General features: G+C 48.9%; 1 protein-coding gene across 1 annotated transcript in view; it reads right to left on the bottom strand.

The window, feature by feature from the left end:
• LOC135554301 (insulin-like growth factor 1 receptor) overlaps positions 1–26,187 on the bottom strand; it is a 103,723-nt gene that overhangs the window by 31,192 nt on the left and 46,344 nt on the right. Inside the window, exons 7-13 of the mRNA XM_064986527.1 lie at positions 23,164–23,372; positions 19,105–19,231; positions 16,593–16,828; positions 14,921–15,088; positions 14,548–14,755; positions 7,910–8,199; positions 392–525 (exon numbers count right to left, since the gene is read on the bottom strand). Coding sequence (XP_064842599.1) covers positions 392–525; positions 7,910–8,199; positions 14,548–14,755; positions 14,921–15,088; positions 16,593–16,828; positions 19,105–19,231; positions 23,164–23,372 — 1,372 coding nt within the window. The remainder of the gene's footprint in view (positions 1–391; positions 526–7,909; positions 8,200–14,547; positions 14,756–14,920; positions 15,089–16,592; positions 16,829–19,104; positions 19,232–23,163; positions 23,373–26,187) is intronic.

The following is a 26,187-nucleotide window of genomic DNA, read 5'->3' as shown; positions in this document are numbered from 1 at the left end:
CCCCCCCATACAATGTCAACGATCAGTCATCCTCACCACCAACATTACTGGGTTAACCCCCCCCCCCATACAATGTCAACGATCAGTCATCATCCTCACCACCAACATTACTGAGTTAACACCCCCCCCCCAATGTCAACGATCAGTCATCCTCACCACCAACATTACTGGGTTAACCCCCCCCCCCCCCCCCCCATACAATGTCAACGATCAGTCATCATCCTCACCACCAACATTACTGGGTTAACCCCCCCCCCCCCATACAATGTCAACGATCAGTCATCCTCACCACCAACATTACTGGGTTAACCCCCCCCCATACAATGTCAACGATCAGTCATCATCCTCACCACCATTGAGGAAGGGAGCAGTGGAGAGGTGTGTCTCTTACCTCAGTGCCCAGTCTGAACTTGATCTCATACATGAGGATGAGTGCGTTGGGGGACGAGGGTTCAGGCCAGCGGAGGAACACAGAATCATCCTCTCCAGTCCAGATCACTGGGCCTGGGATGTCATCCGCCTTCTCTGTTGGTACGAGACATGACACAACATGTTACATATGGACCACACCAGAGGGGTTCACTGTGAAGCAAGCTAAATCTCCTCTGGCTTTAATAGAGTTACCCAGCTTCAGTTCACCAGCTTCAGTTTGCTTTACATTCCTGCGGGGTTTACTGTGAAGCAAGCTAAATCTCCTCAGGCTTTAATAAAGTTACCCAGCTTCAGTTCACCAGCTTCAGTTCGCTTCACATTCCTGAGGGGTTTACTGTGAAGCAAGCTAAATCTCCTCAGGCTTTAATAAAGTTACCCAGCTTCAGTTCACCAGCTTCAGTTCGCTTCACATTCCTGCGGGGTTTACTGTGAAGCAAGCTAAATCTCCTCAGGCTTTAATAAAGTTACCCAGCTTCAGTTCACCAGCTTCAGTTCACTTCACATTCCTGAGGGGTTTACTGTGAAGCAAGCTAAATCTCCTCAGGCTTTAATAAAGTTACCCAGCTTCAGTTCACCAGCTTCAGTTCGCTTCACATTCCTGAGGGGTTTACTGTGAAGCAAGCTAAATCTCCTCAGGCTTTAATAAAGTTACCCAGCTTCAGTTCACCAGCTTCAGTTCGCTTCACATTCCTGAGGGGTTTACTGTGAAGCAAGCTAAATCTCCTCAGGCTTTAATAAAGTTACCCAGCTTCAGTTCACCAGCTTCAGTTCGCTTCACATTCCTCAGGGGTTTACTATGAAGCAAGCTAAATCTCTTTGGGCTTTAATAAAGTTACCCAGCTTCAGTTCACCAGCTTCAGTTCGCTTCACATTCCTGAGGGGTTTACTGTGAAGCAAGCTAAATCTCCTTGGGCTTTAATAAAGTTACCCAGCTTCAGTTCACCAGCTTCAGTTCGCTTCACATTCTTGAGGGGTTCACTGTGAAGCAAGCTAAATCTCCTCAGGCTTTAATAAAGTTACCCAGCTTCAGTTCGCTTCACATTCCATCTCAGGCTTCATCCGTACTACGATGGTGGATATTGCTCGTCCCCTTACTGGATAGCTCCAGTCGAACGCCCAACTCTTCATTGAGACAATGCTGAAACACCAATCCATGTGCGGGCGAGTCAGTGCCACATTTTCATTTTGCCGAGAAAAAAATAAAATAATGTGTGAAAAGTAACCTTGCAAATTCAGCGAGCTGTGGTGTGAAATAGGCTGCTACTGCTGTTATTACATATTCATGCAGTGTTGCTCGATCAACTGGCTCTTTCCTCACTCCTATCCATAACATGACTGTATTAAACCATACTGAAGTTCCACTGTGCAGTAAGTTTCACATGTGGGGAAATTTACAGAGAGCAGAGGGGGCAAGAACAGAGGAGGAACAGCAGCATGGGTTCACAGAGCAGAGAGGGGAAGAACAGAGGAGGAACAGCAGCATGGGTTCACAGAGCAGAGGGGGGAAGAACAGAGGAGGAACAGCAGCATGTGTACACAGAACAGAGGGGGGAAGAACAGAGGAGGAACAGCAGCATGTGTACACAGAACAGAGGGGGGAAGAACAGAGGAGGAACAGCAGCATGTGTACACAGAGCAGAGGGGGGAAGAACAGAGGAGGAACAGCAGCATGGGTTCACAGAGCAGAGGGGGGAAGAACAGAGGAGGAACAGCAGCATGTGTACACAGAGCAGAGGGGGGAAGCACAGAGGAGGAACAGCAGCATGTGTACACAGAGCAGAGGGGGGAAGAACAGAGGAGGAACAGCAGCATGTGTTCACAGAGCAGAGGGGGGAAGAACAGAGGAGGAACAGCAGCATGTGTTCACAGAGCAGAGGGGGGAAGAACAGAGGAGGAACAGCAGCATGTCAGACTCGATGACCACCACAAGACTCAACGACCGCCACGACAGACTCAACGACCGCCACGACAGACTCAACGACCGCCACGACAGACTCAACGACCGCCACGACAGACTCAACGACCGCCACGACAGACTCAACGACCGCCACGACAGACTCAACGACCGCCACGACAGACTCAACGACCGCCACGACAGACTCAACGACCGCCACAACAGACTCAACGACCGCCACAACAGACTCAACGACCGCCACAACAGACTCAACGACCGCCACAACAGACTCAACGACCGCCACAACAGTGGAGGCTCCTCAGAGGAGGAAGCGGACTCCATCCTCCTCAGTGAATTTCAGAAAATAGAAATAGTGAAACATTTAAAAAATTAAGTTTACCTTTTTAGATAAAACTATATTAAATATATTCAAGTCACCAAATAACTGATAAAAACACATTTTGCAATGAAGGTCTACAGTAGCCTCAACAGCGCTGTTGGCTAGCCTGCTAGCTGGCTATGTTTTGCAATAGTGGAACTCTTCCAAGTCAAGGTATTGCTTTTGGTTCTATTAATTTATTGCCACCGGGGCCTGCCGGGGGAACTGCTAAACTGCTTGCTGACTACTGCATGATTGTAGCGGTTTTACTAATGCATTAGCTCTCGTAGCTATGTTGACTAGCTATGACGTAGCTAATATGGTGACAACAATGTAGGCGGTGTGTAGCGGTTATGATATGAAGGTTTGCCTTGGAAGTTTGTTCTCGCCTGATCACAGACAGCTGATGTGGTGCACAAAAGTCTGCAAGCGAAGGGAAAAGTTGAAGAGGAGAGCGCCTGGATGCGAGAAGGAATTCTACAAAGAGCAAAGTGATCATGCTGTTTGTACGTGGCTGCTATGACAGTGGTCATGCTGTTTGTACGTGGCTGCTATGACAGTGGTCATGCTGTTTGTACGTGGCTGCTATGACAGTGGTCATGCTGTTTGTACGTGGCTGCTATGACAGTGGTCATGCTGTTTGTACGTGGCTGCTATGACAGTGGTCATGCTGTTTGTATGTGGCTGCTATGACAGTGGTCATGCTGTTTGTATGTGGCTGCTATGCCAGTGGCTGCTATGACAGTGGTCATGCTGTTTGTATGTGGCTGCTATGACAGTGGTCATGCTGTTTGTACGTGGCTGCTATGACAGTGGTCATGCTGTTTGTACGTGGCTGCTATGACAGTGATCATGCTGTTTGTATGTGGCTGCTATGCCAGTGGCTGCTATGACAGTGGTCATGCTGTTTGTATGTGGCTGCTATGACAGTGATCATGCTGTTTGTATGTGGCTGCTATGCCAGTGGCTGCTATGACAGTGGTCATGCTGTTTGTATGTGGCTGCTATGCCAGTGGCTGCTACGACAGTGATCATGCTGTTTGTATGTGGCTGCTATGCCAGTGGCTGCTACGACAGTGATCATGCTGTTTGTATGTGGCTGCTATGCCAGTGGCTGCTACGACAGTGATCATGCCGTTTGTATGTGGCTGCTATGCCAGTGGCTGCTATGACGGTGATCATGCTGTTTGTATGTGGCTGCTATGCCAGTGGCTGCTATGCCAGTGGCTGCTATGCCAGTGGCTGCTATGACAGTGATCATGCTGTTTGTATGTGGCTGCTATGCCAGTGGCTGCTACGACAGTGATCATGCTGTTTGTATGTGGCTGCTATGCCAGTGGCTGCTACGACAGTGGTCATGCTGTTTGTATGTGGCTGCTATGCCAGTGGCTGCTATGACGGTGATCATGCTGTTTGTACGTGGCTGCTATGACAGTGGTCATGCTGTTTGTACGTGGCTGCTATGACAGTGGTCATGCTGTTTGTACGTGGCTGCTATGACAGTGGTCATGCTGTTTGTATGTGGCTGCTATGCCAGTGGCTGCTACGACAGTGATCATGCTGTTTGTATGTGGCTGCTATGCCAGTGGCTGCTACGACAGTGGTCATGCTGTTTGTATGTGGCTGCTATGCCAGTGGCTGCTATGACGGTGATCATGCTGTTTGTACGTGGCTGCTATGACAGTGGTCATGCTGTTTGTACGTGGCTGCTATGACAGTGGTCATGCTGTTTGTACGTGGCTGCTATGACAGTGATCATGCTGTTTGTATGTGGCTGCTATGCCAGTGGCTGCTACGACAGTGATCATGCTGTTTGTATGTGGCTGCTATGCCAGTGGCTGCTATGACGGTGATCATGCTGTTTGTACGTGGCTGCTATGACAGTGGTCATGCTGTTTGTACGTGGCTGCTATGACAGTGGTCATGCTGTTTGTATGTGGCTGCTATGACAGTGGTCATGCTGTTTGTACGTGGCTGCTATGACAGTGGTCATGCTGTTTGTACGTGGCTGCTATGACAGTGGTCATGCTGTTTGTATGTGGCTGCTATGACAGTGGTCATGCTGTTTGTACGTGGCTGCTATGACGGTGGTCATGCTGTTTGTACGTGGCTGCTATGACGGTAGTCATGCTGTTTGTAGGTGGCTGCTATGACGGTGGTCATGCTGTTTGTACGTGGCTGCTATGACGGTGGTCATGCTGTTTGTACGTGGCTGCTATGACAGTGGCCATGCTGTTTGTACGTGGCTGCTATGACAGTGGTCATGCTGTTTGTACGTGGCTGCTATGACAGTGGTCATGCTGTTTGTACGTGGCTGCTATGACAGTGGTCATGCTGTTTGTACGTGGCTGCTATGACAGTGGTCATGCTGTTTGTATGTGGCTGCTATGACAGTGGTCATGCTGTTTGTATGTGGCTGCTATGACAGTGGTCATGCTGTTTGTATGTGGCTGCTATGACAGTGGTCATGCTGTTTGTATGTGGCTGCTATGACGGTGGTCATGCTGTTTGTACGTGGCTGCTATGACGGTGGTCATGCTGTTTGTACGTGGCTGCTATGACGGTGGTCATGCTGTTTGTGTGTGGCTGCTATGACAGTGGTCATGCTGTTTGTATGTGGCTGCTATGACAGTGGTCATGCTGTTTGTGTGTGGCTGCTATGACGGTGGTCATGCTGTTTGTACGTGGCTGCTATGACGGTGGTCATGCTGTTTGTGTGTGGCTGCTATGACAGTGGTCATGCTGTTTGTACGTGGCTGCTATGACAGTGGTCATGCTGTTTGTATGTGGCTGCTATGACAGTGATCATGCTGTTTGTACGTGGCTGCTATGACAGTGGTCATGCTGTTTGTACGTGGCTGCTATGACAGTAGTCATGTTGTTTGTGTGTGACCAGGGGTGAATTCATTCAGCTGATTCTGATGAATAACATTTCTTAAAAGGAGGCAAATGGAATGAAAGGGGGATAAACATAGCTGAGATTTGTCCAATAGAAACTCTCGTTTGCGAATGATTACACCCTAGATCGGCTAGATGCAGGCCAGAGTGAACAAGGTGGGTTTGACTGTGTCACAGTCTTTCACCGTGATCCCTTTCATTTATCTCTAGACCTGGGTACCTACGTGGTAAACGTTCATTCACAGGCCAGGTTGTAGCAACCTCTTGATGGGTACTGGGAAAATTAGAGTATCAATGTTAAATGGGAGGGTCTTTCTCTCCACCCCATGGACTTTTGGGGCATGGTCTTTCAGAGTAGGGTCTTTCTCTCTCTGAACATGCTTAGAACGATGTCTTGTATTTATTATTATGGATTCCCATTAGTTCCTGCCAAGGCAGCAGCTACTCTTCCTGGGGTATATTATGGATCCCCATTAGTTCCTGGCAAGGCAGCAGCTACTCTTCCTGGGGTTTATTATGGATCTCCATTAGTTCCTGTCAAGGCAGCAGCTACTCTTCCTGGGGTTTATTATGGATCTCCATTAGTTCCTGCCAAGGCAGCAGCTACTCTTCCTGGGGTTTATTATGGATCCCCATTAGTTCCTGCCAAGAGTTAGCCAGCCCTGGAGCAGGTTAGTTCTGAATGCAGGATAGTGGAGTTAGCCCTGAGTTAGCCTGCCCTGGAGCAGGTTAGTTCTGAATGCAGGATAGTGGAGTTAGCCCTGAGTTAGCCTGCCCTGGAGCAGGTTAGTTCTGAATGCATGATAGTGGAGTTAGCCCTGAGTTAGCCAGCCCTGGAGCAGGTTAGTTCTGAATGCAGGATAGTGGAGTTAGCCCTGAGTTAGCCAGCCCTGGAGCAGGTTAGTTCTGAATGCAGGATAGTGGAGTTAGCCCTGAGTTAGCCTGCCCTGGAGCAGGTTAGTTCTGAATGCAGGATAGTGGAGTTAGCCCTGAGTTAGTCTGCCCTGGAGCAGGTTAGTTCTGAATGCAGGATAGTGGAGTTAGCCCTGAGTTAGCCAGCCCTGGAGCAGATTAGTTCTGAATGCAGGATAGTGGAGTTAGCCCTGAGTTAGCCAGCCCTGGAGCAGGTTAGTTCTGAATGCAGGATAGTGGAGTTAGCCCTGAGTTAGCCTGCCCTGGAGCAGGTTAGTTCTGAATGCAGGATAGTGGAGTTAGCCCTGAGTTAGCCTGCCCTGGAGCAGGTTAGTTCTGAATGCAGGATAGTGGAGTTAGCCCTGAGTTAGCCTGCCCTGGAGCAGGTTAGTTCTGAATGATTGGTTGTCATAGAAATGTACCTGACTAAAAGTTAAGCTACTTTCGTACGACTGAGTTGACCAAAGTTAGCTCACAAACCCCTCAAACCTGCTTCGTAGGATACCCCTCAAACCTGCTTCGTAGGATACCCCTCTAACCTGCTTCGTAGGATACCCCTCTAACCTGCTTCGTAGGATACCCCTCTAACCTGCTTCGTAGGATACCCCTCTAACCTGCTTCGTAGGATACCCCTCTAACCTGCTTCGTAGGATACCCCTCTAACCTGCTTCGTAGGATACCCCTCTAACCTGCTTTGTAGGATACCCCTCTAACCTGCTTCGTAGGATACCCCTCTAACCTGCTTCGTAGGATACCCCTCTAACCTGCTTCGTAGGATACCCCGCTAACCTGCTTCGTAGGATACCCCGCTAACCTGCTTCGTAGGATACCCCTCTAACCTGCTTCGTAGGATACCCCTCTAACCTGCTTCGTAGGATACCCCTCTAACCTGCTTCGTAGGATACCCCGCTAACCTGCTTCGTAGGATACCCCTCTAGCCTGCTTCGTAGGATACCCCTCTAGCCTGCTTCGTAGGATACCCCTCTAACCTGCTTCGTAGGATACCCCTCTAGCCTGCTTCGTAGGATACCCCGCTAACCTGCTTCGTAGGATACCCCTCTAGCCTGCTTCGTAGGATACCCCTCTAGCCTGCTTCGTAGGATACCCCTCTAGCCTGCTTCGTAGGATACCCCTCTAACCTGCTTCGTAGGATACCCCTCTAGCCAGTTCCAATAAACATATGTTAAATCCGTGTCAGTCATAAAATCTTCTAGTAGTGATGACAATATATGACATGATAACACACATAAATTCACCTCACGCAAACAAGAAAAGTGTCAGGCATCAAGATGAACTCTGCAGTGCTGAGTAACTTAACTCAGTACTATGGGAATGTTTAGTTTCAACCAAAGCTCTACTGTATAATGAAAGAGAGATGAGGGAGCAGTACGAACCTGCAGGTTTGGTCCTGGAGAAGATGAACTCTGCCGCGCTGCAGCGTTTCACCTGTTGGTTACAGGCGTGGATGTCGATCCGGTAAACCGTGAACGGCTGCAGACCGGATATCTGCAGCTCCCGCTCGCTGACTGCCCACTCTACGAAGTCATACTCCCTGTCCGCTAACTCCGCCTCTGTAGCGTTGGCCCAAAGGTCAGGTGACGTGGCGTTAGGGTAGGTGGTCACACCACGGAGGATGGTACGGTTAGCCACGCCAAATAGATCCCGACGGCGCCTGTCTGGAGGTCTGGAAGAGAGGGAGAGAGAGCAGAGGGATGTGGGAGTGACAATCACAGTCGTCCAAACACTAACAAAACACTAGTCAACAAATAACCTGTGTGGAGGAATCCTTTCACTGGCAAAAACACGGCTTGGATTTTCAGCAGTAGAGGATTGTTCCGTTACAATCTCCCTCCCTCTATTACACTCCCTCTATTACACGACACCAGATCCAGTCAGGCGACACCAGATCCAGTCAGGCGACACCAGATCCAGTCAGGCGACACCAGATCCAGTCAGGCGACACCAGATCCAGTCAGGCGACACCAGATCCAGTCAGGCGACACCAGATCCAGTCAGGCGACACCAGGTCCAGTCAGGCGACACCAGGTCCAGTCAGGCGACACCAGGTCCAGTCAGGCGACACCAGATCCAGTCAGGCGACACCAGGTCCAGTCAGGCGACACCAGGTCCAGTCAGGCGACACCAGGTCCAGTCAGGCGACACCAGATCCAGTCAGGCGACACCAGATCCAGTCAGGCGACACCAGGTCCAGTCAGGCGACACCAGGTCCAGTCAGGCGACACCAGGTCCAGTCAGGCGACACCAGATCCAGTCAGGCGACACCAGATCCAGTCAGGCGACACCAGATCCAGTCAGACGACACCAGATCCAGTCAGACGACACCAGGTCCAGTCAGGCGACACCAGGTCCAGTCAGGCGACACCAGGTCCAGTCAGGCGACACCAGATCCAGTCAGGCGACACCAGATCCAGTCAGGCGACACCAGATCCAGTCAGGCGACACCAGGTCCAGTCAGGCGACACCAGGTCCAGTCAGGCGACACCAGGTCCAGTCAGACGACACCAGGTCCAGTCAGGCGACACCAGGTCCAGTCAGGCGACACCAGGTCCAGTCAGGCGACACCAGGTCCAGTCAGGCGACACCAGGTCCAGTCAGGCGACACCAGATCCAGTCAGGCGACACCAGATCCAGTCAGGCGACACCAGATCCAGTCAGGCGACACCAGGTCCAGTCAGGCGACACCAGGTCCAGTCAGGCGACACCAGGTCCAGTCAGACGACACCAGATCCAGTCAGGCGACACCAGATCCAGTCAGGCGACACCAGGTCCAGTCAGGCGACACCAGATCCAGTCAGGCGACACCAGATCCAGTCAGGCGACACCAGATCCAGTCAGGCGACACCAGGTCCAGTCAGGCGACACCAGGTCCAGTCAGACGACACCAGATCCAGTCAGGCGACACCAGGTCCAGTCAGGCGACACCAGGTCCAGTCAGGCGACACCAGATCCAGTCAGGCGACACCAGGTCCAGTCAGGCGACACCAGGTCCAGTCAGGCGACACCAGATCCAGTCAGGCGACACCAGGTCCAGTCAGGCGACACCAGGTCCAGTCAGGCGACACCAGGTCCAGTCAGGCGACACCAGGTCCAGTCAGGCGACACCAGATCCAGTCAGGCGACACCAGATCCAGTCAGGCGACACCAGGTCCAGTCAGGCGACACCAGGTCCAGTCAGACGACACCAGATCCAGTCAGGCGACACCAGATCCAGTCAGGCGACACCAGGTCCAGTCAGGCGACACCAGATCCAGTCAGGCGACACCAGATCCAGTCAGGCGACACCAGATCCAGTCAGGCGACACCAGGTCCAGTCAGGCGACACCAGGTCCAGTCAGACGACACCAGATCCAGTCAGGCGACACCAGATCCAGTCAGGCGACACCAGATCCAGTCAGGCGACACCAGGTCCAGTCAGGCGACACCAGGTCCAGTCAGGCGACACCAGGTCCAGTCAGGCGACACCAGGTCCAGTCAGGCGACACCAGGTCCAGTCAGACGACACCAGATCCAGTCAGGCGACACCAGGTCCAGTCAGGCGACACCAGGTCCAGTCAGGCGACACCAGGTCCAGTCAGGCGACACCAGGTCCAGTCAGGCGACACCAGATCCAGTCAGGCGACACCAGATCCAGTCAGGCGACACCAGATCCAGTCAGGCGACACCAGATCCAGTCAGGCGACACCAGATCCAGTCAGGCGACACCAGATCCAGTCAGGCGACACCAGGTCCAGTCAGGCGACACCAGATCCAGTCAGGCGACACCAGATCCAGTCAGGCGACACCAGATCCAGTCAGGCGACACCAGATCCAGTCAGGCGACACCAGGTCCAGTCAGGCGACACCAGGTCCAGTCAGGCGACACCAGGTCCAGTCAGGCGACACCAGGTCCAGTCAGGCGACACCAGATCCAGTCAGACGACACCAGATCCAGTCAGACGACACCAGATCCAGTCAGACGACACCAGATCCAGTCAGGCGACACCAGATCCAGTCAGGCGACACCAGATCCAGTCAGGTGTCTGGCGGGGAGCTGCCGTGGCAGACTGGGGTTTTCCCTTCTCTTCATCCCCTCCCTTTTTTTCCCATTGCTCTCTCTGTAAATCCTGACTTTTCTCTCACTAGGGTGCTTCCCTATAGACATGTTCCAGTAGGGCTGACCAGGGCTGTTTGACTGGCTGGGGAACAGACAGACGGACACAGACAAACCTATCCTCTGAGCAGCCTGACAGAACTCTGGCTGGCCGGATCTCCTGGACAGTATTTCTATGAGAGAGTCAGACCATGAACAAACTAGAATGGTCCAAACACACCAAAACATTCGTGAAGAGGTCACGACAAAACCTATTCCCCCTCAGGAGACTGAAAAGATTTGGCATCAGATCCTCAAAAAGTTTTACAGCTGCACCATCGAGAGCATCCTGACGGGTTGCATCACCGCCTGGTACGGCAACTGCTCAGCCTCCGACTGCAAGGCACTACAGAGGGTAGAGCGTACGGCCCATCACTGTAAGCTAAGCATTTCACTGTAAGGTCTACACCTTTTGAATTTGGAACATGTGACAAATAAACTTTGAAATTATTTGATTGAAATGCAACTTCACCAAATGGAGATGGCTAAATTAGACTCACCAGATGATAAATTAGACTAACCAGATGGAGATGGCTAAATTAGACTAACCAGATGATAAATTAGACTAACCAGATGGTAAATTAGACTAACCACATGGGTAAATTAGACTAACCAGATGGAGATGGCTCAATTAGACTAACCAGATGGGTAAAATTAGACTAACCAGATGGGTAAAATTAGACTAACCAGATGGGTAAAATTAGACTAACCAGATGGGTAAAATTAGACTAACCAGATGGGTAAAATTAGACTAACCAGATGGGTAAAATTAGACTAACCAGATGGGTAAAATTAGACTAACCAGATGGGTAAAATTAGACTAACCAGATGGGTAAAATTAGACTAACCAGATGGGTATATTAGACTAACCAGATGGGTATATTAGACTAACCAGATGGGTAAAATTAGACTAACCAGATGGGTATATTAGACTAACCAGATGGGTATATTAGACTAACCAGATGGGTAAAATTAGACTAACCAGATGGAGATGGGTAAAATTAGACTAACCAGATGGGTAAAATTAGACTAACCAGATGGAGATGGGTAAAATTAGACTAACCAGATGGGTAAAATTAGACTAACCAGATGGGTAAAATTAGACTAACCAGATGGGTAAAATTAGACTAACCAGATGGGTAAAATTAGACTAACCAGATGGGTAAAATTAGACTAACCAGATGGTAAATTAGACTAACCAGATGGGTATATTAGACTAACCAGATGGGTATATTAGACTAACCAGATGGGTATATTAGACTAACCAGATGGGTATATCAGACTAACCAGATGGGTATATCAGACTAACCAGATGGGTATATTAGACTAACCAGATGGGTATATTAGACTAACCAGATGGGTATATTAGACTAACCAGATGGGTATATTAGACTAACCAGATGGGTATATTAGACTAACCAGATGGGTATATTAGACTAACCAGATGGTAAATTAGACTAACCAGATGGGTAAATTAGACTAACCAGATGGTAAATTAGACTAACCAGATGGGTAAATTAGACTAACCAGATGGTAAATTAGACCAACCAAACGGTAAATTAGACTAACCAGATGGTAAATTAGACTAACCAGATGGTAAATTAGAATAACCAGACGGTAAATTAGAATAACCAGATGGTAAATTAGAAAAACCAGACGGTAAATTAGACATGCATTCAGTCTTTATATTACTGTATCATAGATCAACCAGATGGTAAATTAGACCAACCAAACGGTAAATTAGACTAACCAGATGGTAAATTAGACTAACCAGATGGTAAATTAGAATAACCAGACGGTAAATTAGACTAACCAGATGGTAAATTAGACTAACCAGATGGTAAATTAGAATAACCAGACGGTAAATTAGAATAACCAGATGGTAAATTAGAAAAACCAGACGGTAAATTAGACATGCATTCAGTCTTTATATTACTGTATCATAGATCAACCAGATGGTAAATTAGACCAACCAAACGGTAAATTAGACTAACCAGATGGTAAATTAGACTAACCAGATGGTAAATTAGAATAACCAGACGGTAAATTAGACTAACCAGATGGTAAATTAGACTAACCAGATGGTAAATTAGACATGCATTCAGTCTTTATATTACTGTATCATAGACCAACCAGGTGCTAACAGACGGCCGAGATGGTAACAGACGGCCCAGATGGTAACAGACGGCCCAGATGGTAACAGACCGCCCAGATGGTAACAGACCGCCCAGATGGTAACAGATGGTAACAGATGGTAACAGACCAACCAGATGGTAACAGACCAACCAGATGGTAACAGACCAGCCAGATGGTAAGAGATCAACCAGATGGTAAACAGATGGTAACAGACCAACCAGATGGTAACAGACCAACCAGATGGTAACAGACCATCCAGATGGTAACAGATGGTAACAGACCAACCAGATGGTAAGAGATGGTAAACAGATGGTAACAGACCAACCAGATGGTAAACAGATCAACCAGATGGTAACAGATCAACCAGATGGTAACAGATCAACCAGATGGTAACAGACCAACCAGATGGTAACAGACCAACCAGATGGTAACAGACCAACCAGATGGTAACACCCTGAGACGGGCCGTCCGCCCCCCGAGACGGGCCGTCCGCCCCCCACCCTGAGACGGGCCGTCCGCCCCCCACCCTGAGACGGGCCGTCCGCCCCCCACCCTGAGACGGGCCGTCCGCCCCCCACCCTGAGACACCCTGAGACACCCTGAGACGGGCCGTCCGGCCCCCACCCTGAGACGGGCCGTCCGGCCCCCACCCTGAGACGGGCCGTCCGCCCCCCACCCTGAGACGGGCCGTCCGCCCCCCACCCTGAGACGGGCCGTCCGCCCCCCACCCTGAGACACCCTGAGACACCCTGAGACGGGCCGTCCGCCCCCACCCTGAGACGGGCCGTCCGCCCCCCACCCTGAGACGGGCCGTCCGCCCCCACCCTGAGACGGGCCGTCCGGCCCCCACCCTGAGACGGGCCGTCCGCCCCCCACCCTGAGACGGGCCGTCCGCCCCCCACCCTGAGACGGGCCGTCCGCCCCCCACCCTGAGACGGGCCGTCCGCCCCCCACCCTGAGACGGGCCGTCCGCCCCCACCCTGAGACGGGCCGTCCGCCCCCCACCCTGAGACGGGCCGTCCGCCCCCCACCCTGAGACGGCCTGTCCATCCCCCACCCTGAGCATTGATTAATCATCAGAAGCTGTAGAGAAACCAGATTTAGTCATCACATATAATTTAACAGTTCATTTTCACGCCACGCTGTTCATTTCAATAATTTATTAGAATTAACCGGTTTCTGAGTTATTTATGCAAGGAAAAATAATCCCGTTAAATCTCAGTAATCGGGTTCACGCCAGTCAACCGTACTGCGTAATGATCATGATATTTAATCAGCTTCTTGATATGCCACACCTGTCAGGTAGATGGATTATCTTGGCAAAGGAGAAATGCTCACTAACAGGGTTATTTGTGCACATATTTGTGCACAGAATTTGAGAGGAATAAGCATTTCTGGTATCTTTTATTTCAGCTCATGAAACATGGGACCAACACTTTATATGTCGTGTTTATATTTGTGTTCAGTATAAATGGCCATTTGTTCAACAAGACTGCTCATATTTGTTTTCCATTTCAGAAGATTTAGGTGGTGTCCTACTGGATCCTACCCAGGTGTGTGTTACGGCCTGTGATCTGCTTACCTGGGGGTAAAGATAGAGTCGTGTAAGACGTTCTCCCCAGGTGTGTGTGTGTGTGTGTGTGTTACGGCCTGTGATCTGCTTACCTGGGGGTAAAGATAGAGTTGTGTAAGACGTTCTCCCCAGGTGTGTGTGTGTGTGTGTGTTACGGCCTGTGATCTGCTTACCTGGGGGTAAAGATAGAGTTGTGTAAAAAGTTCTCAAAGACTTTTCTGTATGAAGCGTCAGCTGCCTCTGCCTCCAGGTCTCCTACAGATTTAGGACAGGGACAGCACGGCCCCTTGTCCCCCCCACCAACGTCTGGTTTAGTAGGCTTCAGGTCCTCCTCCATGTCAGTCAACCCGGTAGCAGCTATACGGACCGGGATCTTCAGTTCTGAGGAGAGACAGAGAGAGGAGGGGTTATGGTGGAGGGGTCAGGGTGGAGGGGTCAGGGTGGAGGGGTTATGGTGGAGGGGTCAGGGGTTATGGTGGAGGGGTCAGGGGTCAGGGTGGAGGGGTCAGGGTGGAGGGGTCAGGGTGGAGGGGTCAGGGTAGTGACCTTTAGAGCAGTAGTTGTGTTGGTATAGCTCTCTGTCTTCAGCCTGTTGCTGCCAGCGGACCAGGTAATAGGTGTGGTTCCCGTTGGGGGAGGCAGGGGGAGACCAGCGGACCACCAGGTTGGTAGAGGAGTTAGAGTATGTTCTCACATCCAGAGGCATGGACGGCTCTACAGGAAACAGATTATAACAGTTGTCACATCCAGAGGCATGGACGGCTCTACAGGAAACAGATTATAACAGTTGTCACATCCAGGGGCATGGACGGCTCTACAGGAAACAGATTATAACAGTTGTCACATCCAGGGACATGGACGGCTCTACAGGAAACAGATTATAACAGTTGTCACATCCAGGGACATGGACGGCCCTACAGGAAACAGATTGTAACAGTTGTCACATCCAGGGGCATGGACGGCTCTACAGGAATGGTAACTGGGCCTTGTGACAGTACTTCCTAGAGCTCTGCTATCCAACCCCCCATATTATACATCAGGTCTTTTCTTAATCAATAAACTCTAACCCCTCCACCCTAACCCCTCCACCCTAACCCCTCCACCCTAACCCCAACAACCTAACCCCTACACCTCCACCCTAACCCCTCCACCCTAACCCCTCCACCCTACACCCTAACCCCTACACCCTAACCCCTACACCCTAACCCCTCCACCTACACCCTAACCCCTCCACCTACACCCTAACCCCTCCACCTCCACCCTAACCCCTCCACCCTAACCCCTCCACCCTACACCCTAACCCCTACACCCTAACCCCTCCACCCTACACCCTAACCCCTCCACCCTAACCACTCCACCCAAACCCCTCCACCCAAACCCCTCCACCCTAACCCCTCCACCCTAACCCCTCCACCCTAACCCCTCCACCCTAACCCCTCCACCCTAACCCCTCCACCCTAACCCCTCCACCCCTGTCCTTTCCCCGAGGGGCTGGTTCTGATGTAGACTACTTCACTCTTGGCTCCCAGGATGTCTAACCCCTCCACCCTAACCCCTCCACCCTAACCCCTACACCTCCACCCTAACCCCTCCACCCTAACCCCTCCACCCTAAACCCTCCACCTACACCCCTGTCCTTTACCTGAGGGGCTGGTTCTGATGTAGACTACTTCACTCTTGGCTCCCAGGATGTCTAACCCCTCCACCTACACCCTAACCCCTCCACCCTAACCCCTCCACCCTAACCCCTACACCTACACCCTAACCCCTACACCCTAACCCCTACACCCCTGTCCTTTACCTGAGGGGCTGGTTCTGATGTAGACTACTTCACTCTTGGCTCCCAGGATGTCTAACCCCTCCACCCTAACCCCTCCACCCTAAACCCTCCACCTACACCCTAACCCCTCCACCCCTGTCCTTTACCTGAGGGGCTGGTTCTGATGTAGACCACTTCACTCTTGGCTCCCAGGATGTCTAACCCCTCCACCCTAACCCCTACACCTCCACCCTAATCCCTACACCCTAACCCCTCCACCCCTGTCCTTTACCTGAGGGGCTGGTTCTGATGTAGACCACTTCACTCTTGGCTCCCAGGATGTCTAACCCCTCCACCCTAACCCCTCCACCTCCACCCTAACCCCTCCACCCTAACCCCTCCACCCTAACCCCTACACCCTAACCCCTACACCCTAACCCCTACACCCCTGTCCTTTACCTGAGGGGCTGGTTCTGATGTAGACTACTTCACTCTTGGCTCCCAGGATGTGTCTATCCTCTGCCACCAGAGTGATGGCTTTGACGTAGATGGCGTACTGGGTCCAGGGCTTGAGAGGCGACAGTAGAACCCCTGGGTCAGAATTCTTCTCCTGGGGAAGGTCCACGTCCACCATGTTCCAACTGTTGGAGCCACAACCGTCCTGGCCGTCAAACTCTGTGATGTTCTGGTACGCACTGGAGGAGAGGGAGACGCATGGGTTAGAGGATATAGAGGAAGTAGAGAGACTGATGGGTTAGGGGATATAGAGGAAGTAGAGAGACTGATGGGTTAGAGGATATAGAGGAAGTAGAGAAACTGATGGGTTAGAGGATAGAGGAAGTAGAGCCAGACTGATGGGTTAGGGGATATAGAGGAAGTAGAGCCAGACTGATGGGTTAGGGTTAGAGGATATAGAGGAAGTAGAGACAGACTGATGGGTTAGAGGATATAGAGGAAGTAGAGAAACTGATGGGTTAGGGGATATAGAGGAAGTAGAGAGACTGATGGGTTAGAGGATATAGAGGAAGTAGAGAAACTGATGGGTTAGAGGATAGAGGAAGTAGAGCCAGACTGATGGGTTAGGGGATATAGAGGAAGTAGAGCCAGACTGATGGGTTAGGGTTAGAGGATATAGAGGAAGTAGAGACAGACTGATGGGTTAGAGGATATAGAGGAAGTAGAGACAGACTGATGGGTTCGGGATATAGAGGAAGTAGAGTGATGGGTTAGAGGATATAGAGGAAGTAGAGAGACTGATGGGTTAGAGAATATAGAGAGACTGATGGGTTAAAGGATATAGAGGAAGTAGTGAGACTGATGGGTTAGAGGATATAGAGGAAGTAGAGAGACTGATGGGTTAGAGGATATAGAGGAAGTAGAGACAGACTGATGGGTTAGGGTTAGATATAGAGGAAGTAGAGTGATGGGTTAGAGGATGTTCTAGGATATAGAGGAAGTACAGAGAGACTGATGGGTTAGGGGATGTTCTAGGATATAGAGGAAGTAGAGAGACTTATGGGTGAGAGAATATAGAGGAAGTAGAGAGAGACTGATGGGTTATGGTTAGATATAGAGGAAGTAGAGTGATGGGTTAGAGGATATAGAGGAAGTAGAGTGATGGGTTAGAGAATATAGAGAGACTGATGGGTTAGAGGATATAGAGGAAGTAGTGAGACTGATGGGTTAGAGGATATAGAGGAAGTAGTGAGACTGATGGGTTAGAGGATATAGAGGAAGTAGAGGACAGACTGATGGGTTAGAGGATATAGAGGAAGTAGAGGACAGACTGATGGGTTAGAGGATATAGAGGAAGTAGAGACAGACTGATGGGTTAGGGTTAGATATAGAGGAAGTCGCGACAGACTGATGGGTTAGATATAGAGGAAGTAGAGGACAGACTGATGAGTTAGATGATATAGAGGTAGTACAGAGACTGATGGGTTTAGAGGATATAGAGGAAGTAGAGGACAGACTGATGGGTTAGAGGATATAGAGGAAGTAGAGACAGACTGATGGGTTAGAGGATATAGAGGAAGTAAAGACAGACTGATGGGTTAGAGGATATAGAGGAAGTAGAGACAGACTGATGGGTTAGGGGATATAGAGGAAGTAAAGACAGACTGATGAGTTAGATGATATAGAGGTAGTACAGAGACTGATGGGTTTAGAGGATATAGAGGAAGTAGAGAGACTGATGGGTTAGAGGATATAGCGAAAGTACAGAGACTGATGGGTTAGGGGATATAGAGGAAGTACAGACAGACTGATGGGTTAGAGGATATAGAGGAAGTACAGACAGACTGATGGGTTAGAGGATATAGAGGAAGTACAGACAGACTGATGGGTTAGAGGATGTTCTAGGATAGAGGGAGTAGAGAGACTGATGGGTTAGAGGATATAGAGGAAGTGGAGAAACTGATGGGTTAGATGATGTTCTAGGATATAGAGGAAGTACAGACAGACTGATAGGTTAGTGGATATAGAGGAAGTACAGACAGACTGATGGGTTAGAGGATATAGAGGAAGTAGAGAGACTGATGGGTTAGAGGATATAGAGGAAGTAGAGAGACTGATGGGTTAGAGGATATAGAGGAAGTACACACAGACTGATGGGTTCGAGGATATAGAGGAAGTACAGAGACTGATGGGTTAGAGGATATAGAGGAAGTACAGAGACTGATGGGTTAGAGGATGTTCTAGGATATAGAGGAAGTGGAGAAACTGATGGGTTAGATGATGTTCTAGGATATAGAGGAAGTAGAGAGCCTGATGGGTTAGAGGATATAGAGGAAGTGGAGAAACTGATGGGTTAGATGATGTTCTAGGATATAGAGGAAGTACAGACAGACTGATGGGTTAGAGGATATAGAGGAAGTACAGAGACTGATGGGTTAGAGGATATAGAGGAAGTACAGAGACTGATGGGTTAGAGGATATAGAGGGAGTAGAGACAGACTGTAGAGTAACTTACGCCTCCTTGTAGTATAGTATGAATGAGATGAGGTCTCTATAGTCTGGGGGTCTGTAGCGCTGCCAGGTCACTTTGATACGGTTAGACATCGTACTGTTGGACTTGAACCGCAAGATCTTACTCTCACCTGGTGAACACAACCAATCACACAATTTACACAGCCTGTTCACCTGGCAACCAATCACAACCACAGTCAGCTCACCTGGAGAATAAAACCAATCACAACGATCAGCCCTAATCCTACAGGTGCTTAGAAACATCTCATCAAACCAGCCTATTACATTGTCTCAGTGGTGAGATCAAACCAGCCCATTACATGGTCTCAGTGGTGAGATCAAACCAGCCCATTACATGGTCTAAGTGTTGAGATCAAACCAGCCCATTACATTGTCTCAGTGTTGAGATCAAACCAGCCCATTACATTGTCTCAGTGTTGAGATCAAACCAGCCCATTACATTGTCTCAGTGTTGAGATCAAACCAGCCCATTACATTGTCTCAGTGTTGAGATCAAACCAGCCCATTACATTGTCTAAGTGGTGAGATCAAGCCAGCCCATTACATTGTCTAAGTGTTGAGATCAAACCAGCCCATTACATTCTCTCAGTGGTGAGATCAAACCAGCCCATTACATTGTCTCAGTGTTGAGATCAAACCAGCCCATTACATTGTCTAAGTGTTGAGATCAAACCAGCCCATTACATTGTCTAAGTGGTGAGATCAAACCAGCCCATTACATTCTCTCAGTGTTGAGATCAAACCAGCCCATTACATTCTCTCAGTGTTGAGATCAAACCAGCCCATTACATTCTCTCAGTGTTGAGATCAAACCAGCCCATTACATTGTCTAAGTGGTGAGATCAAACCAGCCCATTACATTCTCTCAGTGGTGAGATCAAACCAGCCCATTACATTGTCTAAGTGGTGAGAGCAGGAAAAGTAGAACTTGTTTGTTTCCAGAGTTTGCTGTCGAGGGCAATATGGTGTGGGCTGAACCATGCAGTACACAAATATTTCTTCAACGAATGGACATGGCTGAAACATTGATTTATTTTACCTTTATTTAACTAGGCAAGTCAGTTATGAACAAATTCTTATTTTTCTTCCTGCCTTGTTCAGGGGCAGAAGGACATATTTGTACCTTGTCAGCTCGGGGATTTGATCTAGCAACCTTTCAGTTACTGGCCCAATGCTCTAACCACTAGGCTACCTGCCACTCCACATGCAGTACACAGCTACTGTTTCAATGAATGGGCATGGCTTAACCAGATACAGTACCAGTCAAAGGTTTGGACACACCGACTCATTCCAGGGGTTCTCTTTATTTTGACCATTTTCAACATTGTAGAATAATAGTTAAGACATCAAAACTATGAAATAACACATATGGAATCACGTAGTTACCAAAAAAAGTGTTAAACTGATCAAAATATATTTCAGATTCTTCAAAGTAGCCGCCCTTTGCCTTGATGACAGCTTGGCACACTCTGGCATTCTCTCAAGCAGCTTCACGTTGTAGTCACTTGGAATACATTTCAATTAACAGGTGTGCCTTGTTAAAATGCTAATTTGTGTCGTTTCTCTTTGCTTATTTGAGTTGTTCTTTTGATAATGTGGACTTGTTATTTTAGGAAATAGTCATTTCTTTCCTTCTCAATGCATTTGTGCCAATCAGTTGTGTTATGACAAGGTAGGGGTGGTATACAGAAGATATCACAGTCAATCGGAACATTTCAAGAACTTTGAAAGTTTCTTCAAGTGCAGTCGCAAAAACCCTCAAGCGCTATGATGAAACTGTCTCTCATGAGGACTGCCACAGGAAAGGAAGACCCAGAGTTACCTCTGCTGCAGAGGATACGTTCATTAGAGTTGACTGCACCTCAGATTGCAGCCCAAATAAATGCTTCACATGGTTCAAGTAACAGACACATCTCAACATCAACTGTTCAGAGGAGACTGTGTGAATCAGGACTTCATGATTGGATTGCTGCAAAGAAACCACTACTAAAGGACACAAACAAGAGAAAGACTTGCTTGGGCCAAGAAACACGAGCAATGGTACATTAGACTGGTGGAAATCTGTCCTTTGGTCTGATGTGTATAAATTTGAGATTTTTGGTTCCAACTGCCGTGTCTTTGTGCGATGCAGAGTAGGTGAACGGATGATCTCTGCATGTGTGGTTCCCAACGTGAAGCATGGAGGAGGTGGTGTGATGGTGTGGGGATGCTTTGCCAGTGACACTGATTTAGTTAGAATAAACCAGCATGGCAACCACAGCATTCTATGGTTCTATGGGATATGCCATCCCATCTGGTTTGCGCTTAGTGGGACTATCATTTGGTTTTCAACAGGAAAATGACCCAACACACCTTCAGGCTGTGTAAGGGCCATTTGACCAAGAAGGAGAGTGATGGAGTGCTGCATCAGATGACCTGGCCTCCACAATCACCTGACCTCAACCCAATTGAGATGGTTTGGGATGAGTTGGACCACCGAGTGAAGGAAAAAAAGCCAACAAGTGCTCAGCATATGGGGGAACTCCTTCAAGACCGTTGGAAAAGTATTCCTCATGAAGCTTGTTGAGAGAATGCCAAGAGTGTGCAAAGCTGTCATCAAGGCAAAGGGTGGCTACTTTGAAGAATCTAAAATCTATATTTTGAATTGTTTAACTTTTTTAGTTACTACATAATTGTATATGTGTTATTTCATAGTTTGGATGTTTTCACTAATGTAGAAAATAGCAAAACTAAAAAAGAAAACTTGAATGAGTAGGTGTCCAAACTTTTGACTGGTACTGCCATGTAGTAACTAAAAGGGTTTAATATAAAGTATGGTATCATAGAGCTGTTCAATATAAAGTATGGTATCATAGAGCTGTATAGTATAGAGCTGTTAAATATAAAGTATGGTATCATAGAGCTGTATAGTATAGAGCTGTTAAATATAAAGTATAATATCATAGAGCTGTTAAATATAAAGTATAGTATAATAGAGCTGTATAGTATAGAGCTGTTAAATATAAAGCATGGTATCATAGAGCTGTATAGTATAGAACTGTTAAATATAAAGTATAGTATAATAGAGCTGTATAGTATAGAGCTGTTAAATATAAAGTATAATATAATAGAGCTGTATAGTATAGAGCTGTTAAATATAAAGTATGGTATCATAGAGCTGTTAAATACAAAGTATGGTATCATAGAGCTGTATAGTATAGAGCTGTTAAATATAAAGTATAATATAGAGCTGTATAGTATAGAGCTGTTAAATATAAAGTATGGTATCATAGAGCTGTATAGTATAGAGCTGTAAAATATAAAGTATGGTATCATAGAGCTGTATAGTATAGAGCTGTTAAATATAAAGTATAGTATCATAGAGCTGTATAGTATAGAGCTGTTAAATATAAAATATAGTATCATACAGCTGTATAGTATAGAGCTGTTAAATATAAAGTATGGTATCATAGAGCTGTTAAATATAAAGTATAGTATCATAGAGCTGTATAGTATAGAGCTGTTAAATATAAAGTATAGTATAATAGAGCTGTATAGTATAGAGCTGTTAAATATAAAGTATAGTATAATAGAGCTGTATAGTACAGTATAGATTAATATAAATTAAAATATCATAGAGCCGTACAGTATAATACCATAGAGCCGTACAGTATAATACCATAGAGCAGTACAGTATAATACCATAGAGCAGTACAGTATAATACCATAGAGCAGTACAGTATAATACCATAGAGCAGTACAGTATAATACCATAGAGCAGTACAGTATAATACCATAGAGCAGTACAGTATAATACCATAGAGCAGTACAGTATAATACCATAGAGCAGTACAGTATAATACCATAGAGCAGTACAGTATAATACCATAGAGCTGTATAGTACAATATCATAGAGCAGTACAGTATAATAACATAGAGCAGTACAGTATAATACCATAGAGCAGTACAGTATAATACCATAGAGCAGTAAAGTATAATACCATAGAGCAGTACAGTATAATACCATAGAGCTGTATAGTACAGTATAATATAAATAAAGTACAGCTTGCTCGGTCTCCGTTGTTCCTGAAGTCGTCCTCCTCAAACTTCTCTGTGATGCCCGTCCTCTGCCACATCTTCCGGATCTCCGACATGCAGAGTTTAGGGTTGGATCGGAAGAACAGTTTCCCGGCCCGGATGGTCAGGTTGTGCTGGGTCCAATCCCACAAGAACTGGAGGTGCTGATTGTCTACTGCATGGAAAGCATACATGCTGAGGGGATTGGGGGGGAGAGAGAGTCTGGAGAGGAGGAACAGAGAGGAGAGGAGAGGAGAGGGAGGGAGAGGTGGGGAGGGAGAGAGAGGAGAGCAGAGGGAGAGAGGTGGGGAGGGAGAGAGAGGAGAGAGATGGGGAGGGAGAGAGAAATGGGGAGGGAGAGAGAGGAGAGAGGTGGGGAGGGAGAGAGAGGAGAGAGGTGGGGAGGGAGAGAGAGGAGAGAGGTGGGGAGGGAGAGAGAGAGGTGGGGAGGGAGAGAGAGAGGTGGGGAGGGAGAGAGAGAGGTGGGGAGGGAGAGAGAGAGAGGGAGAGAGAGAGAGAGAGTAAGGAGGAGAAAGAACAGGGAGTCACCAACAGTAAACAGTAATATCCTCTCAGTCTGATGGTCCCCACCACACTAACCCTGCAGTCTGATGGTCCCCACCACACTAACCCTGCAGTCTGATGGTCCCCACCACACTAACCCTGCAGTCTGATGGTCCCCACCACACTAACCCTCAGTCTGATGGTCCCCACCACACTAACCCTGCAGCCTGATGGTCCCCACCACACTAACCCTGCAGTCTGATGGTCCCCACCACACTAACCCTGCAGTCTGATGGTCCCCACCACACTAACCCTGCAGTCTGATGGTCCCCACCACACTAACCCTGCAGTCTGATGGTCCCCACCACACTAACCCTGCAGTCTGATGGTCCCCACCACACTAACCCTGCAGTCTGATGGTCCCCACCACACTAACCCTGCAGTCTGATGGTCCCCACCACACTAACCCTGCAGTCTGATGGTCCCCACCACACTAACCCTGCAGTCTGATGGTCCCCACCACACTAACCCTGCAGTCTGATGGTCCCCACCACACTAACCCTGCAGTCTGATGGTCCCCACCACACTAACCCTGCAGTCTGATGGTCCCCACCACACTAACCCTGCAGTCTGATGGTCCCCACCACACTAACCCTGCAGTCTGATGGTCCCCACCACACTAACCCTGCAGTCTGATGGTCCCCACCACACTAACCCTGCAGTCTGATGGTCCCCACCACACTAACCCTGCAGTCTGATGGTCCCCACCACACTAACCCTGCAGTCTGATGGTCTCCACCACACTAACCCTGCAGCCTGATGGTCCCCACCACACTAACCCTGCAGTCTGATGGTCCCCACCACACTAACCCTGCAGTCTGATGGTCCCCACCACACTAACCCTGCAGTCTGATGGTCCCCACCACACTAACCCTGCAGTCTCATGGTCCCCACCACACTAACCCTGCAGTCTGATGGTCCCCACCACACTAACCCTCAGTCTGATGGTCCCCACCACACTAACCCTGCAGCCTGATGGTCCCCACCACACTAACCCTGCAGTCTGATGGTCCCCACCACACTAACCCTGCAGCCTGATGGTCCCCACCACACTAACCCTGCAGTCTGATGGTCCCCACCACACTAACCCTGCAGTCTGATGGTCCCCACCACACTAACCCTGCAGCCTGATGGTCCCCACCACACTAACCCTGCAGTCTGATGGTCCCCACCACACTAACCCTGCAGTCTGATGGTCCCCACCACACTAACCCTGCAGTCTGATGGTCCCCACCACACTAACCCTGCAGCCTGATGGTCCCCACCACACTAACCCTGCAGTCTGATGGTCCCCACCACACTAACCCTGCAGTCTGATGGTCCCCACCACACTAACCCTGCAGTCTGATGGTCCCCACCACACTAACCCTGCAGTCTGATGGTCCCCACCACACTAACCCTCAGTCTGATGGTCCCCACCACACTAACCCTGCAGTCTGATGGTCCCACCACACTAACCCTGCAGTCTGATGGTCCCCACCACACTAACCCTCAGTCTGATGGTCCCCACCACACTAACCCTGCAGTCTGATGGTCTCCACCACACTAACCCTGCAGTCTGATGGTCCCCACCACACTAACCCTGCAGTCTGATGGTCCCCACCACACTAACCCTGCAGTCTGATGGTCCCCACCACACTAACCCTGCAGTCTGATGGTCCCCACCACACTAACCCTCAGTCTGATGGTCCCCACCACACTAACCCTGCAGTCTGATGGTCCCCACCACACTAACCCTGCAGTCTGATGGTCCCCACCACACTAACCCTGCAGTCTGATGGTCCCCACCACACTAACCCTGCAGTCTGATGGTCCCCACCACACTAACCCTGCAGTCTGATGGTCCCCACCACACTAACCCTGCAGTCTGATGGTCCCCACCACACTAACCCTGCAGTCTGATGGTCCCCACCACACTAACCCTCAGTCTGCTTTCACCCTTTGTGATTAGATGATTATTATAATATTACTGCATCCTGCCTGTCCAGACCAGTACCAGAGGAGATGGACAGATTTTAACAGGGCCAAACGGAGGGAAGACAGAGAAAATGAGAGAGGAGAGGGGTAGATTTTAACAGGGCCAAACAGAGAGAAGACAGAAAATGAGAGAGGAGAGGGGTAGATTTTAACAGGGCCAAACAGAGAGAAGACAGAGAAAATGAGAGAGGAGAGGGGTAGATTTTAACAGGGCCAAACGGAGAGAAGACAGAGAAAATGAGAGAGGAGAGGGGTAGATTTTAACAGGGCCAAACGGAGAGAAGACAGAGAAAATGAGAGGAAAGGGGTAGATTTTAACAGGGCCAAACGGAGAGAAGACAGAAAATGAGAGGAGAGGGGTAGATTTTAACAGGGCAAAACAGGGAGAAGACAGAAAAGGAGAGGAGCAGATTTTAACAGGGCCAAATGGAGAGAAGACAGAGAAAATGAGAGAGGAGAGGGGCAGATT

This window comes from Oncorhynchus masou, chromosome 2 (genome assembly GCF_036934945.1).
Source record: "Oncorhynchus masou masou isolate Uvic2021 chromosome 2, UVic_Omas_1.1, whole genome shotgun sequence".
NCBI classification, from domain to species: domain Eukaryota; kingdom Metazoa; phylum Chordata; class Actinopteri; order Salmoniformes; family Salmonidae; genus Oncorhynchus; species Oncorhynchus masou.
This window is presented reverse-complemented; position numbering and strand designations above follow the sequence as displayed.